Source organism: Danio aesculapii, chromosome 22, assembly GCF_903798145.1.
Source record: "Danio aesculapii chromosome 22, fDanAes4.1, whole genome shotgun sequence".
Taxonomy (NCBI): Eukaryota; Metazoa; Chordata; class Actinopteri; order Cypriniformes; family Danionidae; genus Danio; species Danio aesculapii.
In genome coordinates this window covers 3,230,059-3,249,183 of record NC_079456.1, presented here as the reverse complement: position 1 = coordinate 3,249,183, position 19,125 = coordinate 3,230,059, and the positions used below count along the sequence as shown (strand labels likewise).

The 19,125-nt window shown below is 39.4% G+C and overlaps 2 protein-coding genes across 2 annotated transcripts in view; both read right to left on the bottom strand.

The window, feature by feature from the left end:
• The window catches only part of LOC130215599 (zinc finger protein OZF-like), a 226,606-nt gene that overhangs the window by 124,990 nt on the left and 82,491 nt on the right, over positions 1-19,125 (bottom strand). The gene's annotated exons all lie outside the window — the stretch shown is intronic.
• On the bottom strand, positions 307-13,128 carry LOC130216538 (zinc finger protein 271-like). Its single transcript, XM_056448436.1, has 6 exons — positions 12,917-13,128; positions 11,846-12,208; positions 8,876-9,494; positions 5,875-5,882; positions 5,196-5,726; positions 307-1,542 (listed from the first exon to the last, which is right to left on the bottom strand). Exons 1-6 carry the CDS (start codon positions 12,969-12,971, stop codon positions 989-991), a joined length of 2,130 nt encoding a protein of 709 aa, XP_056304411.1. The 5' UTR covers positions 12,972-13,128; the 3' UTR covers positions 307-988.

The window sequence follows — 19,125 nt, the reverse complement described above, 5'->3', positions numbered from 1 at the left end:
GTCGCTGGTTCGAGTCCCAGCTGGGTCAGTTGGCATTTGTGTGTGGAGTTTGCATGTTCTCCCCGTGTTGGCGTGGGTTTCCTCCGGGTGCTCCGGTTTCCCCTTACAAGTCCAAAGACATGCGGTACAGGTGAATTGGGCAGGCTAAATTGTCCGTAGTGTATGTGTGTGGATGGGAGTATATGGATGTTTCCCAGTGATGGGTTGCAGCTAGAAGGGCATCTGTTGTGCAAAAGATATTCTGGATAAGTTGGCGGTTCATTCCACTGTGGTGACCCCTGAGTAATAAAGGGACTAAGCCAAAAAGAAAATGAATGAATGAGCAATCGTTTATTTTGAAAAATGACCGTATTCTCTCACAAACATCTTGGTCAATTGAGTGCCCACATTTAACTCTGGACAGTTACTTTGTTAAGGGGAAAAGGCCCAGTGAAGGACTCACAACTTGCCACGGTATGGATCCGCAACCCATTTCTCAACAAATCAGGTGAATCCAGCATGTCTGCGCAAGAAGACCAACTGCTGGAGATCGCAAATGACAGCAGCTTTTTAGGGGTCGTTTGCATAGCAATTGAGGTGTGCACCTTCCGGACGGGCCTAGATGAATAAATCCCATGAGCGCATCATGTGACAAGAACTAACCAATCAGATTAATACATTGTGTGGTATATACAAATTTCGGTAGCCTAATTATCTCAGACAAACACAGAACACCCAAACAGTGCAGTTCTTTGTTATTTTCTCCATACTAAAACTTGTATCAGAGCTGCAGCAATGTTTTGTCAGCTTGTCATCCTCTGAGAAAATGGTCGATGATCGCCCAGCAACCTACGAACCACCACACCCCCTGGTCCACGATAAAATTGTCAAGCGTCCGCCTGTACCCTGTCCGCAATGCTAATAAAAAGGTCGGGGGACCACTGTTTTATGCGATATTCCAGTTTGCGAATCACTTTTGTTTGCATCTTTGGATGAAAACAGAGCTAGTTTACTCTCCAGTGTGGATCTTCATGTGTTTCTTAAGGGTTGATGCTTGTGTGAAACTCTTCCGGCACTGAGTACATGTGTACGGTTTCTCTCCAGTGTGAGTGATCTGGTGTCGTCTCAGGCTTCCAGGTGTAACAAAACTCTTCCCACACTCAAAGCACACAAACACAAACTCTCTCACACTGGCGTGCATCTTCTGATGTTTTTTTAAATATGAATGATGTGCGAAACTCTTTCCACACTCAGAACATGAATGAGGCTTCTTGTTTGTATGAATTATGAGATGTTTCTTCAGATCTGAAGGTCTAAAAAACGATCTGCCGCACTGATCACACTTGTGTGGTTTCACTCCAGTGTGGATCTTCATGTGTTGATTAAGATGTGATAGTTTTCCAACACTCGTCCCACACTGAGTGCATGTGTACGGTTTCTCTCCGGTGTGAGTCCTCTGATGTTTCCATAAACTTGACTGATGCATAAAACTCTTTCCACAGCAGTAGCATGAATGTTGATAATTGACGCTATCTACATTCATCTTCACCATCAGGTCTGAAACTTAAGTAAGAAAAGTTACATTTAACAAGAGAAATGTGAAATAGAGGATGCAAATTATTAATCAGTGACAGAATAAATGGCAATGACCATTTTAATCAATTATGTCATTATATTATGTTATTTCCTGTTTTTACCGAACCGAACTACTCAATGTAAACAAAACATTAGTCTTTGAGACTTTACAGATCTTATAGAGGTGGGAATCGAAGGTTTTTAGCTCCTGATATTGACAGATCAAAATATCAGCAATATATCAATATATCACAAGAAAACCATCCAATTTGAACAAATTTCTTCTCTAATATTTTCAGCCAAAGTTTTCATAATATCATCTACAAGACTGTTTCAAGATCTGTAGTGGCTAAATAAACTCAAAGCCCTTTAAATGATATGTCCATGTCCTGTTGATATCTTTATCTAATAGAAATGTATGCGGAATGAAATTGAGCTCATATTCCTGTATGAAATCTCATGCTGCGTTCACACCAGACGCGAAAAAAAGCATCAAGCACAAGTGATTTACATGTTAAGTCAATGCAAAGGCGCGAATAGACATCCTGCAGCACGATACGTGTAAATGACGCGGCACAAATTAAGCGCTTTGCGCGAACGAAGCGGTGCGCTTTGAGCGATTGACGTGCTTAACGCGTATATCGTGTGTTTCGCGTGATACGCTCAAGTTGGAAAATCTGAACTTCAGCAGACGTTCACACCGCGTTAACCAATCAGGAGCTTGCTCTTGTGGGGGGTGTGATCATGACGTAGCGCCTGTTGTTGGTGTCCCGGGGGAAAATCTCCTGCTGACACCAACAACAGTTCATCAAACTGGGCTCGGCTCAGTCAGAAGCACTGCTAGTGGGCTCAGACATGGCTCCAAACGTATCAACGCTGTTTTTCAGCCTTCGTAAAGCACATAAACACAGCTATTCTCTCAATAAAAACCATGTTAGCCATTTAGCAATGAAGCTACAGTCACCGGGCAGACAGAAGCCCTGCCCATCATGCAAATCCGCACCCATTGCTTAGTGAATTTGATGCGCGATTGAAGCAGATTTGACGCGTGAATGAAGCAGATTTGACGCGCTAATTAATCAAGTAATCTTAAAATGTTCAAGCAACTATTTACGCGAATATCGCGATTTATCCACGCATTCCGTGTCTGGTTTGAACACAGCATCAGTACTGACAGAGGGCAAGCGCAAGCAAACTGAAAGCGGGTCTGTGAGGGAGAAACTACCGGAGGCTTTCGGGAGACCTGCGATCTCTGAAACACACAAGTACCTTGGTTCAGCTTGGACAGAAGAAGGTATCCATATACCTGAGAATTTTCACTATTGCAACGGCTCATCTGTCAGTGGTTTAAATGTCTCTGATGTATTGTTGACAGTGGTGTAAAGTAACACATTACCAATACTCAAATGACTGTAATTGAATAGTTTTTCTCAGGAAATGTAATTTACTAAGTAGTATTATAAATGTGTACTTTTACTTTCCCTTGAGTGCATTTTTAGTGCAGTATTTGTACTTTTACTCCACTACTTTCCTTCAACCTGCAGTCATTACTTTTTTTCCTTTCTATGGGGATTAGAATAATCAGACCTGCGATTCCTGTCCAATCAAATCGCACGTAGAAGGTAAATCGCATTGTAATGAACTACCTCAAGACATGGGCACTTTATAATTGTAGCAAACTGTTTAGAAGCATTAAAAGTGTCCAAGAAAATGTCCGAAATCTTTACACATATTAACCCAGAGACTGGGTGACTGATGAGAAGATGACGTATGTTTACTGTATGATGACTGAAATGGCCTTAAGCACCTAGCAGTCACAGGACGTCAACAAGACGTCAAATTTATGTTGTACCCCAATTTTGTGGGAACGTTGCATTTTGTTTGGAAATGAAAATCTTGTTGACATCAGAACCCAATGTTAAGCCGAAGTCAATGTCCAACAGCCAACCTAAAATCAACGTCTAATGATGCTACAGCTTGATGTTACCACTTATGACGTCTATCAGACGCTGGATTTTGGTGGTCATACCTGACGAATAAATGTCAGTATTTGACGTCAATATGATGTTGGTTTAAGATGTTGGCTCGATGTTGGATTTTGGTCAGTTTCCAACACAACCCAAAATTAACCAAATATCAACGTCATTTGACATCGTTACTGGGCATCAAAATAACATTGTACTTAGACACTGGCTAGACATTGAATTGGACACCTGACATCACAACCTAAATCTAACCTAATATTAACGTTGTCTGCCTGCTGGGCAATAACTAAATGCTCTACAGAATGTTACGTTTACACACATCCACAAATTAGATGTAATGCATCAGCTTTTCACAGCATAACACGCGAGTACTTTAAAAAGGGCTACTTTTTACTCATACTTTGAGTAATATTTACAACAGATACTTTTCCCCTAATTCCCCTACATTTTTAGGCAAGTAATGGTAATTTTACTCAAGTATGATTTTTCAGTACTCTTTCCACCACCGATTGTTGATCTGCCATTACAGGATGCGCCACCTGGAGGTGGCTGGGTGTACTCCAGCCAAAGTGGTAAACTGCTAGTCAGTGTTAGTGCTCATTGACACCGCAGAATGAACATGCGAAATTCTGTTGTACGGCGCTGCAAGAAGGGGCGGGATTAAACAAGATGATTAAACATTTTAGAAAGTGAGCGATTGGTCCATATTTTACATTTCTGTTCAGAGAGGTCATGTTTTGATTTTCGATTGACGCAGTCACATGATGTGATTTCACAAGTCAGAGTTCAGAACACTGCAACGAACTGCAAAACTTGTCGCACAAGCTTGTATGTCTGCTCTGACGCATTCACATGCGTATGAATGGAAGTCTATGGGGCGAAAAGAGCAGTGTGACCTCCGCTTAAAACTGATTTATACTTCTGGGTCAAACACACGCATATGATACAGCGCAGCCTTCGAGCTGTCACTGACGCGCACCTCTCAAAAAACTAACTACACATTGTAGCACAAGCTCTGTGATTGGTCAACTTGGTAGCGGTAATGAGTGTGGGTGGTGGTAAGAGCCGTGAGACTGACGGAGCGAGTGTTTTTAAGATATGTGGAGTCCCGTGAAGGAGCTCTAATTGGAAACTTTTTTGTGTTTACCTTATTATTAAAGTTGTTGCAGGTCTGCCGGTTCCCGCCTCTGAATGAGCGAGTTTAATCTACTTGTGCATTAATGTAGCGTTCAGAAAACCACCAGCGAAGAAACACGACAGCTATTGTTTTGGAAGTGTTATTGCAGAGCTGCATGCAAAAGTATAAAAGCATGGCAATGCGCAAGGCTTGCACTATATAAACAAGTATAAATGAGCGTTAACCCTTACGATACCTGTTATGGGTTAAGACTGATTATTTAGATCTTTTGTACATTTAGACAAATGTCGATACTTGGTGGCAAAGTATCGATAATGTATCACGGCTGGAAAATCACAATATCTCTGCATATTGACATTTTGTCCCACCCCTAAGATCTTATATAAACACAAATAAGTTGTCACAGTCCAAAGACAAAGTAAAATATCAAATCGCATTATAAGATCCCTTAAAATGTGTCATCAACTCCACAATTATCATAAACAATACCATCTAGTAGGGCTGGATCTTTTACTTACTGTGAAAGTTTCGTGTGTGTATTTTTAGAGAAGCTCTATGTCTGAAACTCATCCCACAATCAGTGCAGTAATATGGTTTCTCTCCAGTGTGAATCCTCTCGTGTGATTTCAGGTGTCTTAAATGTCGGAATCTCTTGTCGCAGTGTGAACACTTGTATGGTTTCTCTCCAGTGTGGATCCTCTCGTGTGACTTCACTTGTCCTGATTGTCGGAATCTCTTGTCGCAGTGCGAACACTTGAAAGGTTTCTCTCCAGTGTGAATCCTCTCGTGTGATTTCAGGTGTCCTGGATATCTGAATCTCTTAGTGCAGTGTGAACACTTGTAAGGTTTCTCTCCAGTGTGGACCATCATGTGATGCCTGAGAATGCGTTTGTCCCTGAAACTCTTTTCACACTGAGTGCAGGTCAAATCTTTAACAGCAGTTCTTTCCATTAAAATACTTTGTTCAGTCTCTGATTGAGTTTCTTCTTCACTTTTGACATGATGTTTCTCCTGATCTTCACTCAGTTCTTCACCCTCCTCAATCACATCTGAAAATGAAGTAAATAAGTTAGATTTTAAGAGGCTAGTCAAGCCCTGCTGCAGATTGTGGTTTCATCATTCCCAGTGTGGTAGTTCATAGCAGAGATAAGGAAAAAACACACATGGTCAAGTCCGAGCAAGTCTCAAGTCTTTCACCATCAAATCTAAAGTCACAGTTCAGACAAATCAAGAAAATCTCATCGAGTCAGACGTTCACTCTAAACACGTCAAGTCAAGCCCTGATAAGTTTTAGATTAAGTCACAATACTTAAAGAGATTTCTTTTATTAATACATATTTAATCTGAAACGGGAAAGATGAACTTATGCATCTTATTATAATTGTAATTAGTTGTTAGGGTTGGGTATTGAAACCCGGTGCCCTTTGAAACAGCATATGAATTTCGGTGCCTAATTCCGGTGCTGCGACAAGAACGTAAGCATCATCAAGGGGTGCATCAAAGGCACACACAAGTACACGTTGCGTCACACCATCTCTAAATATTTAATTCTAAACAACTTTAAGGGATACGGTGACCATCAGCGATGTCAGGCGTTGGTTATTGCTGCTTATATAAGGCAAATCGCACATTACGGCGCATGCGGTGAGCGACTTCCTTCATCAACAGCCATGATCGCATTCATCTAATTTGCTTAAACTAAGCATTCTAAAAATATACGGCTGTATTTTACAATCAACGATTCCGACACACCAACATGCAGCAAATGCTTTACAAAAGTTGTGTGTAAGGGGGGGAAACACGTCAAACTTAGGAAATGTGAGGGCTCATGGAATCAACTTAAAGGTGAGGAATGGGCTGTCTTTGACAGCTTGTGACATCATCTGGCACTTTCAGAGAGTATGTTTACATGGACACCAATACTCTATTTTAACATGATTAAGACAGTACTCTGATCAAGAGTCTACTACATAAACAGTGATTTTTGATTTTTTTAAAGGACCACAAACACAAACTGCGGAGGAAACATTTATAGGCTGGTGACGCAATGACGTTGATGGATCTATGTGCTATAACATGTAACTGGGAATCATGAATGTAACAGTCAAAAAGCAGCTCATGTAAATCATATTATTGTCTTATTCAGATTAAGGCAAATCATTAGATCACTGATTGCCGTGTAAAAGCAGTCACAAGCCCCAAACACAGAAAAAAAGTTGTTTCCTGATTTTGAGGATGGCCTTTCCACACAAACACTTGAAAATGAGCATTGGTTATCTGATCTTTGATGCACTGATGTGTTTTCTTTAAGCAGGTAAAAAGTAAAGGTTCTGTTTGCATATCTGACTACTTGTACAGTGTTTAATGACAAAATAAACACATAAAGGAAAATTCAGGTTTTGTGCATTTTTAAAACCAACATTGTTAACAATATAAAGTAAAAGGTAATGTGGAAAGAACTGAAACTGATGAAGAGCTTAAAGCTTTACAACCTGACTGCTGTTCAGCCTCATTATTAAGGATTAATTAATAAACACAAACCTATTAGTTCTTCAGTCTCTTCCTGTTTAATTCTGCAGGGTTCTGGATCACTCATCTTCTCACTGTCCTTCAATCAACTCTGTCTTTGCAGATTTCTCTTCTTCCTGATGGTCTGATGCTCGTCTTCACTTGTAGACTGATGGGAATATTCCAGTATTTACAGCTGAACTGAAGGAGGACGAGCTTCTAAATAATAAAGAGAACAAATCTGCTTAATTTACACTGGTTCATGAAATAAATCTAAATAAATCAATGTGCTAATTTGTAGATCTGAAGGCATCAGTATAACTGAGGTAAAACAGAAACTATTGACATGAAATAAAGATTACTGTAGTTTACCAACAGTTTTTTTTTCCATAGCAACCTATATAGTTTAAAATTAGTACGTTTTCATTCCAGTACAGAAATTAGATTGCTAACACCAACAACACACAGACGTATAAATATGTTGTGCTACAAATTCTTGATATTTCAGTAGATTCCCATTCTTTCCCTTCTCATATCATACTTTGCGTTGCAACAGTGGAAATACTCCTACACCCCTGAGAGCTCCTCTCTGCCTACTGTATTGTTTTAGTCAGCACACACACAGATAGAGGTGAACTCAATGCAGAAACTAGTCGCAGATTGTCGCTTTAATAAACTGTAAAGTGTGTTTTATTGTTGTGTAAACACGAGAAAAAGCGTCAACGACTCACCTCAGCTCTGAAGACTCGACGCTGAATGAACGCGTCGGTGATTACGTCATCACGGCGAGGCGGGAGCAACGGAGGATCGTAAAAAACGCGCCGAATCAACTATTGAGAAGCCAAAACATTTGCTAATGAGTACGAAAATCTTAATCATGTGTGAGGTGAAATACTGTTCATTTGGCACTTTAAAATTAAAAAGCAAACGTGATCCTTCATGCTGACAGACATAAGAGTTGATCTTTTGAAAATGATCTTTTCCTGAAGTAACAACTAACTTTTAGTAAACATTAAACGTTTTTGACAAACTATTGACAGATGATTAATAAAAATTAACATTTAAAAATGTCTACTTGAAGCTAATAACAATGAAACAATGATCATGTATCATATCATGAAAGGCCTACAATAATAAAAGCTTCAGATGTTGTTTGGTGAGGAACTCCATCTATAAGCTGATCTGAATTAACATTATAAACTATGCTGGAAACACAATTACTGAATAAACTCCAGCATGCGCATCAGAGAAATGTAATGTGATTTAGTTTGAACAGATCATGTGATGATTATTGTGTGTGATGGGACGCATTATTAGCCAAACCACATTGTCAAACATCTGAAATGTTTTGCTCTTTCCAAAACGCCTCAGCCAAAGTCTGTCATCATCGTGTTGTTATAACCTCCAGAACTCCTTGAGTGTCTCACGCCTCAAATAGCCATCACATTGCTTTTCATCTTCTGATGTGCAAGTCACTTATTATAGAAGAAAAACAGCCCACATTGGCTTCTTCTACTGCTTAAATCTACATTTTCAGTCTGATATTTGCTCCAGTTTATCAGGACATGACTATTTAGTTCTCTTTGACTCATTGGATGGAATCGCTGCTTTACTCACAAATGTTTTATGCGACGTTTCAGTTTTGCGCATGAATCTAATTTGCATATTTTGATGGAAACAGCTAGTTTACTCTCCAGTGTGGATCTTCATGTGTTTATTAAGGGTTGATGATTGTGTGAAACTCTTCCCACACTGAGTACATGTGTACGGTTTCTCTCCAGTGTGGATCCTCTCGTGTTTTCTCAGGCTTTCTGACCAACAAAATGTCTTGTTGCAGTGTGAACATTTGTATGATTTCTCCCCAGTGTGAATCCTCTCATGTCTCTTCAGGTATTCAGGCAACCCAAATGTCTTCTCACAGTGTGAACACCTGTACGGTTTCTCTCCAGTGTGAATTACCAGGTGTTGTTTCAAGCTTCCAGCTCTAATAAAACTCTTCCCACACTCAAAGCACGCAAACTCTCTCACACCACTGTGGATCTTCTGATGTTTTCCTAAATATGTCTGATGGGCAAAACTCTTTCCACACTCGGCGCAGGAATACAGCTTCTTGTTTGTATGAACTATAAGATGGACCAGCAAATCTGAATGCTTAACAAATAATTTGCCGCACTGATAACATGTGTATGTTTTCTCTCCAGTGTGAGTCTTCTGATGTGTCCATAAACTGGATTGTTGAGTAAAACTCTTTCCACACCAAGAGCATGAATATTGACCATTGACACTTTCTTCCTCCTCCACCATCAGGTCTGAAGATTAAGAACAGAAAAGAGAAATGTGAAACAGGGAAGCGAATGATTAATCAGTGACAGATCAATTATCAATGAGCATTTTAATCAATGATCAATTATTTTATTTAAGTTATTCCCACTTTTCGAGTGTCTCTTGACATTACGTGTGGGAAATGCATTTACCTTCCTGTCGTGTTTGGGTCAAATCTGACCGATTTACAACTGAAATCACTCATAAATATTGTGTTTTACATCTGATTGCCTCAAGGCCTTATGATATCCTCCACACTATACATTTGAACATATAAAAGTGATGATCATCTCTTTCATTGAATTGTGAGTGTTTAAATCAACCTTATTACACCTGTGGTGTTCCCGGTCAAAAGTGACCGCCATAGGAAATGAATGGGTATCCAGGCTATATTCATTCATCAGACAGAAAACATCCCCACACACACTACCCCAACTCACTCACTCACTCACTCACTCACTCAATCATTTAAGACTGAACAATGTCTTTTGCAGGTACACATCTTTTACGCGCATATGTGCTTAACATAACTATAGCTATTTTACGTTTTGTCAGTTTAGTGGCTAATTCATACTAGTTCAGTCGTACAAAAATGTACGGTATTTAAAAGGAAGCGTGGCACCCAACCCCACCCCTAAACCCAATCGTTATTGGGGAGAAGCAAATTGTACAAAATTGTATGAACGAGATCGTACAACTTCATATGGATTAGCTACTAAACCAATAAGTTATGAATTGCCATGAAAGTGTTGGATCCTCCAACGTGTATATCTTCACACAGACTTAGGTGTCTGTTATCTGAATCCATATGTGTGTCTTTCATTCTTTCTTTCTTTCTCTCTTATTTTATTATTTTTGTTTATTTATTTATTTCTCTATCTCTGGAGAAGCACAGAGAAGGAATCTTGTTCCCTTTCTTTCTTTCTTTCTGCCAATCTCCGTTCAGCCAATCTCTGAGTCTAGCAGGAGCACGTTTAGCTTAGCTTAGCAACAATTATTTTATTATATTAGACCGTTATCATCTCGCTCAAAAATGACTAAAGTTTAACTAGTGCTAGTTCTGTGTCCATTCTCACTGTATATACCCTCAGTCACTATTCCCTATATTAGTACTCTTGAAGGACTGAAAATTCGATCACTCAGAACACAGGAAAGCATTTTGTTTGTGCTTTGCTGGTTGATAAATCATTCAGATGGATTAAAATGTAAAGTTTCTTTGGTCAGACCCTGTGATAGTTATTTTAGTTAGCTGTCTATTGGTAATGAAACAAAGTATTTTGATTTCTGTCATCTACTGTTCATTTTGTGATATATTTTCAGCGCTTATTTTTATTTTCATTGCAGTTATTTTATGTCTAATTCTGCAAATTCATGTTAAACGCTACTTTGAGACATTGTTCACAGCTAAAGAATGTTCAATAAAAATTTGGTAAAAACAATTTGGTTTAAAACAATACTGCCTACAGCTATGTGTACACCTATTCATTGAACATATCGCTGTCAACACTGCCAATTTTACATTGTCCTGTTTTTTTTAGGGAGTATGCTGTTGTATGCCGTTGTATTTTGCACTGTTTGGAGCCAGCACCTAAGCTTTTCACTCATCACAGAACACGTGCTGCTGATGATGTGACAATAAAAGTGATTTGATTTGGTGTCGAAAAATGATGTTTGTGCTAATATTAGAGCAGTTAAAATAGATTGGTCAATTATGACCGGGAACACTAAAGTTAGGGGCAGGATGCGAACACGACCGGAGGGTTAAACCCCACTGTGTGGACAATAACACACCGGTCTCAAGCTCGAGCAGAGCTGAATCAGTAAAAACTGAAAGCATTTACGCCATTTTGGCATCACTGTCAGCTGCATCTGCATTGAGGCGGCAGAAAAACAGCAGAAATGCAGGATCCACTGATGGAATCATCTTGCCATGATCTGTACTAAAACACTGAGAATAGTCAGGAAACCTGGAGATTTACTTTAAAATATAAAATAACAGGTGTTGTGGCGATTAAGCCTACCTGACAGATTACGCTACTGTAACCGAGGCCAGCTAGTGAAGTGCTGTGCAAGTAAACCTCACTCCTCTGACCTCTAAAGATGCTCTAGCGACAGACGCTAGAGGCTATGGTCTTTAGCCTCCTTAGAGTAACCAACTCCCATGCAAAGTTGCAATCCAAGCTCAGAGCTGGTTGGGTGCTGTAGGACTGGCAGGTTACACTATTCAATTCAATACATGTTTATTTATATAGCGCATCATATGACTCCTTTAAATATGGTAACAACTCTACAATGATCCTAAATAATACAACGAAGTAGTGCTGGATCTTTTACTTACTGTGAAAGATTTGTGTGTGTGTTCTTAGAGAAGATTTATGTCTGAAACTCATCCCACAAGCAGTGCAGTGATACGGTTTCTCTCCAGTGTGGATCCTCTTGTGTGTTTTCAGGGATACTAAATCCCGAAATCTCTTGTCGCAGTGTGAACACTTGTGAGGTTTCTCTCCAGTGTGGATCATCATGTGACGCTTGAGATGGAATTTGTCCTTGAAACTCTTTCCACACTGAGTGCAGGTGAAATCTTTAACAGCTGTTGTTTCCATTAAAATACTATCTTCAGTCTCTGATTGAGTTTCTTCTTCAGGTTTGACCTGATGTTTCTCCTCATCTTCATTCAGCTCTTCACTCTCCTCCTTCACATCTGAAAATTAATTAAATAAGTTTGATTTTAAGAGGTTAGTCAACCCCTGCTGCAGATTGTGGTTTCACACACATCACTCAGTCAGGTAGTTCATAGCAGAGATGGGGACAAGACACACATGGTCAAGTCCGAGCAAGACTCAAGTCACAGTTCAGACAAATCAAGCTCTCGTCAAGTCAGGGGTTCACTCTAAACAAGTCGAGCCCCAATAAGTTTTAGATTAAGTCACATTACTTAAAGAGATTTCCTAATTTAATACATATTTATTCTTAAACTGAAGAGATTATGTATCTTATTATTGTAATTAGTTGGATGCTTCTTTGCTATTTAAACATAATAGAAACTAATAATCCTTTTTTATTTAATTTTATAACATTTACATTTAGTCATTTAGCAGACACTTTTATCCAAAGCGACTTACAAATGAGGACAAGGAAGCAATTTACACAACTATAAGAGCAGCAGTGAACAAGTGCTATAGACAAATAACAGTGAAGGGTTTTCCTCCTTGTTCAATCTCCAAAACAATCAGATCTTTTTCAGTCATTCAGTTCATTTTTAGCTGAATAAAATTGGAAATGTTAAAACTCAACAGCCCAGTAAAGCAGTCAGGAGGCGGATGAATCGCCTGTAGAGCAATGGACACACAATATGCACGAATCATCTTGCATTTTAATTATTATTGAAGAGTAATGAATAAACACAAACCTATGAGTTCTTCAGTCTCTTCCTGTTTAATTCTGCAGGGTTCTGGATCACTCATCTTCTCACTGTCCTTCAATAAACTCTGTCTTTGCAGGTTTCTCTTCTTCCTGATGGTCTGATGCTCGTCTTCACTTGTAGACTGATGGGAATATTCCAGTATTTACAGCTGAACTGAAGGAGGACGAGCTTCTAAATAATAAAGAGAACAAATCAGATTAATTTACACTGGTTCATGAAATAAATCAAAAATAAACCAATGTGCTAATTTGTAGATCTGAAGGCATCAGTATAACTGAGGTAAAAATGAAACTATTGACATGAAATAAAGAGATTATTGTAGTTTACCAACAGACTTTCCATAGCAATCTATATAACTTAAAATTAGAACGTTTTCATTCCAGTACAGAACTTAGAATGCAAACACCAACAACACACAGACGTATAAATATGTTGTGCTTCAAACTGTGATTTCAGTAGATTCCCATTCTTTCCCTTCTCATATCATACTTTGCGATATAACATACAGAGGAAACACTCATACACAACTCTCACAGCCTCTCTCTGCCTGCTGTATTGTTTTGGTCAGCAGACACACAGATAGAGGTGAACTCAATGCAGAAACTAGTCGCAGATTGTCGCTTTAATAAACTGTAAAGTGTGTTTTATTGTTGTGTAAACACGAGAAAAGGCGTCAACGACTCACCTCAGCTCTGAAGACTCGACGCTGAATGAACGCGTCGGTGATGACGTCATCATGGCGAGGCGGGAACAACGGAGGATCGTAAACAAACGCGCCGAATCAACTATTGAGAAGTCAAAACATTTGCTAATGAGGACGAAAATCTTAATCATGCGTGAGGTGAAATGCTGTTTATTTGGCACTTTAAAATTAGAAAGCAAAGTGATCCTTCATGGCAAAAAATCTATTCTGAATTAACAACTTTCAGTAAACAATCGTTTTTAACAAACTATTGAAAGATGATTAATAAACATTTAAAAATGTCTGCTTGAAGCTAATAACAATGAAATATTGATCAGATATCATCGTTGATATCCAGTTTTAAAAATCACAAGGAAAAAGTTTAATAAATCTTAGTTTATATCTTAAAACTGTAAAGTTTCTCTTTCCTGAACAGACACAAACTGTCGCCACATGCTGAAAAACCTCTAATGAATAAAAACTGAGCAATTACAGGTGATGAATATGCATAATAAAATTCAATATGATATAAAAGCATAAACTTTGCATTTTGATAATTTGCATAATTATATAAATTACAGCATGAAGCAAAATGACTACTGAAATGTCTTCAACAACAACAGCTTCAGATCATGTTGTTTGATGAGGAACTCCATCTATAAGCTGATCTCAATTAACTAAACATAAACTATGCTGGAAACACAATTACAGAATAAACTCCAGCATGCGCATCAGAGAAATGTAATGTGATTTAGTTTGAACAGATCATGTGATGATTATTGTGTGTGATGGGACGCATTATTAGCCAAACCACATTGTAAAACATCTGAAATGTTTTGGTTTTTCTAAAAATGCCTGTACAAAACATTGGCTTCTTCTATAGCTTAAATCTACATTTTCTGCCTGATATTTGCTCCAATTTATCAGGAATTGACCATTTAGTTTTCTTTGACTCATTGGATGAAAACGCTGCTTAATTCACAAATGTTTTATGCGACTAGTGTTGCACATGAATCTAATTAGCATCTTTTGATAATACACAGCTAGTTTTTTCTCCAGTGTGGATCTTCATGTGTTTCTTAAGCGTTGATGATTGTATAAAACTCTTCCCGCACTGAGTACATGTGTACGGTTTCTCTCCAGTGTGAGTCATCTCATGTTTCTTTATGTTTTCTGACCAACCAAATGTCTTGTCGCAGTATGAACACTTGAACGGTTTCTCCCCAGTGTGAGTCCTCTCGTGTTTTTTCATGTTTTCTGGCCACCCAAATGTCTTGTCGCAGTGTGAACACTTGTATTGTTTCTCTCCAGTGTGAATTACCAGGTGTCGTTTCAAGCCTCTAGCTCTAATAAAAGTCTTTCTACACACAAAGCACGCAAACTCTCTCACACCACTGTGGATCTTCTGATGTGTTTTTAAAAATGTCTGATGGGCAAAACTCTTTCCACACTCGGAGCATGAATACAGCTTCTTGTTTGTATGAACTCCAAGATGGACCTTCAAATCTGAATGCTTAACAAATAATTTGCCGCACTGATAACATGTGTATGTTTTCTCTCCAGTGTGAGTCTTCTGATGTGTCCATAAACTGGATTGTTGCGTAAAACTCTTTCCACACCAAGAGCATGAATATTGACCATTGACACTTTCCTCCTCCTTCACTATCGGGTCTGAAAATTAAGAACAGAAATGAGAAAAGTGAAATAGGGACGCAAATGATTAATCCCACTTTTCGAGTCAGTCTCTTGAAATTACATGTGGGAGACGCATTAAACCCCACTGTGTGGACAATAACACACCAGTGTCAGCTCGAGCAGAGCTGAAACAGTAACAACTGAATGCATTCACGCTGTGTTAACCAATCAGGAGCTTGCTCTAGTAGAGACGTGACAATGATGTACCGTCTGTTATCCTAAGGGGAAATCCTCCTGCCGACATGGGACAACAGCTTATCGAACTGGGACCGGCTCAGTTGGAAACACTGTCGAAAGCATTCATGATCCAGGTGCAGATTCTGGAAGAGTTAATGAACTCACTGGGCTGGTTGCACCTCTAAAGGATCTGATAGACCCAGACATGATGCGGAACGAATCTACGCCCTTTTTCAGCCTTCTTAAAGCACATAAAGTGCAGCTACTCTCTCATTAAAATCCATGTTAGCCATTTAGCAATGAAACTAGAGTCAGCAGACAGACAAGACACCCCTCCCATGACATGCATATGCATCTCGTTTCAAGAGTTCACTCTTAGATATTGCTTGATAGTAATAGCAGATTTGTCATGCTGTCCCGGAAGAGAACCCTGAGCTCGGAGATAATTGAGCCCAGGGCTCCCGCCTGGTCAATGAGCATGTAAGGGCGTACAAGATTAGGTAGTTCTCGAGAGCTCCCCCTGGTAAAGGAGGAAAGGTGGAGCTGGGGTGGAATCATTAAAAAACGAAGATGAGGGAGTAATACTAGTCAGGCTTATAGTGAGTTTGGAATGATCCAATTGGTTTAGTAATGATTGCATATGAGAGACCAGCTGCGATCAATCATATCGCATGCTCCTCTCGAAATTAGTTTGTGAAACTTCACGAAGTAAATTTGACACGCAAATGAAGCAAGTAAACTCATGCATATAATGACGCACAATCTATTTGCGCAAGCCACGTCTGGTGCGAACGCACCATAACAAACAGCCACAAGTCAAAAGGAAAACAGGATCTGCTGTTTCCTTTATTGTTGTTCAAAATCAAAACATGACTCGCACCAGTAGCTTGCAAAGGATGTAACGTAAAAGTTTTTAAAAATAAAAACTTTCTTCAGGGTGACCCGTACTGCTCAGTGGAAACAAGACATTAGTCTTTGAGACTTGTAGGGACCTAACGATGCAGACACCGATAACTGAGTCGACACCTGTGATTAGAATCACCTTAATCGAGAACCATTTTGGTCTCTGACCAAAATCAGAAGGTCAGGCCACATTTGTTGCAGTACAGAGCAGGAAGCGGATGCCTTGAGGCTATTGGCCTCACGACTGGTTTATCATCAGTTAAGTGTCATCGGACCTACTATCTTGATCAAGTTAACTCAAGACGAATGGGTAACTGATCACGAGAACACTTTTCTTAACAAGTGATGTTTCATAAACAAATTTGGGGAGGAGCACGCGCAGAAGTTTCAGTATCAAATACGTCATTGACAATTATTCTATTATCCAATCAGTTCTTGACCAAACCCCTATATATACCAAAGCTGTCTTACCTGAAGCATCTTACGACTTTAGCATCCCTCCACCTCCCCGTCACCTCACCTCTTAAGCATTACAATCTCGGGGGGAGCGTTCTGGGGCCGGGCTAGATACTTTGCTCGAATCCCTATTCCACTCTGTTTACTGATAAGAGGAATAACTCGAGTTTGGGTGTCTTCCCCGAGCTCAGAGCCCTCTCCCCGGACAGCACGCCAAATACGCTTTATTCTGAAACTGTTGCAAGTGTGAACTCGTGAAAGACCTTATGTTCGACCTCAGGAAATGGGGTTTTCAACCCCCATGCAAGATAGAGAATTGACTGACTTTGGTCCAAAACAGAGAATCAAAATCCTCTCTGAATTTTATAAACTATCACCAAACGTTAAAGTTCATTAGATCATCCTCAAAACGATGATAGCGGACTTTTAATGAGTCATTTTATTGCTTATGTATAACACTTGAATCCTTTCTACATTAACAATGTATTAATTATGTGTAACCATTATGCTTTGATTTATCACAAATTTACCATTACGTGTATGTTATGCAAGATGAAAGAGTGAAACCTTTTCCCTTTCTTTCATTTCTTTTAATTATAGATATGTAAAATGTATTATGTTCCTATTATAAATGTATGCTTAATACTATATGTCTAAGCACCATGCCTCATGTGAGTGAGTCACGCCAAAGCTGCATGTGCTAACATGGGACTGTCACGCAGATCCACGGACAATGCCTTATTAATCCATCTCTATTAGGGGCCGGAAACATTGATGGTTAAAACCAATCACCCCAAAACTCTCCAAGCAGATTCTAGGCAGAGTCGAGCAGCAGCTGTTAAGGAGTTGAGATGCTCCGCTTACAGGAGAACTCTCCTCCAGGTCCAGTCCAGTCGGACTTGGACATTAAGATGGGATGAGACCAACCTCAAACTCCCCATCTTCCGTTCACTCTTCTTTGTTTTCTTTCCGTCGAGAGTCTAGTTAAGTTATGTCGCGAAACCAGTCAGCATGACAACAGTTGTGCTTTCTCCAACTTGAACTACCAGACTTCACTTCATCAGCAGCCTCAGATATGTCACTTCAACGGCAAACCAACCATGAGTGAACTCACGTGGGAATCAAACTCCACAGAGGGATTTCACCACATCACTAAGGAATGCAAGTACATCTCCAGATCTATTGCTGAACTGGCGTATGATCTGCTAATCTAGTTAAGTGATAGATAACCCTGTCTGAGAAACAGTAAAGGCTGAATTATTTGGTTCCCTTTGGTTAGGTTTTACATCACATCTCTCCTAAACTCTTCTTTTCCTTCTATTACTTGTCTGAAACCGTTATGAATGCATGTGTGTATGGGTTAGTTTTATTCATGGTCAATAAAGTCTCTTTTGTATTGAAAGTGGCCTGTGTATACTTATGAATCTATTGCCTTATACCTAGATCTTGTTACCCTGCTTAAATATTAACGTGTTTTTACTTTATTTGGAATAGCAATATTCGTTTTTGAGTCAACAGCCCTGTCTGTTCAAACGAGCGCTGGACGAGTCGTTTGTTCAGTTCAAGAAAGTTGATTCTTTTGAAGCCGCTTTAAATTCTGTTATATTCCCTTTGAGCCAATTTAAAGTTAACGCGCTACATAATTGTGTATTACGTGTGCGTGGCCCTACAGACTTCAAAGATCGTAAGCATAAACGGCTTGTCACACTCCCAAGACAAAGGAAAACATGAAATCTAGAAGGGCTGGATCTTTTACTTACTGTGAAAGATTTCTGTGTGTGTTCTTAGAGAAGATACATGTCTGAAACTCATCCCACAATCAGTGCAGTGATACGGTTTCTCTCCAGTGTGAATCCTCTCATGTATTTTCAGATTTTCCAAATCCCGAAATCTCTTGTCGCAGTGCGAACACTTGTAAGGTTTCTCTCCAGTGTGCAGCATCTTGTGTGTTTTCAGGCGTCCTGAATCATTGAATCTCTTGTCGCAGTGTGAACACTTGTACGGTTTCTCTCCAGTGTGGATCCTCTCATGTTTTTTCAGTTGTCCTGAATATCTGAATCCCTTGTCGCAGTGTGAACACTTGTACGGTTTCTCTCCAGTGTGGATCATCATGTGATGATTCAGAGTGTTTTTACGCTTGTAACGCTTTCCACACTGAGTGCAGGTGAAATCTTTAACAGATGTTTTTTCCATTAAAATACTATCTTCAGTCTCTGATTGAGCTTCTTCTTCACTTTTGACATGATGTTTCTCCTCATCTTCACTCAGTTCTTCACTCTCC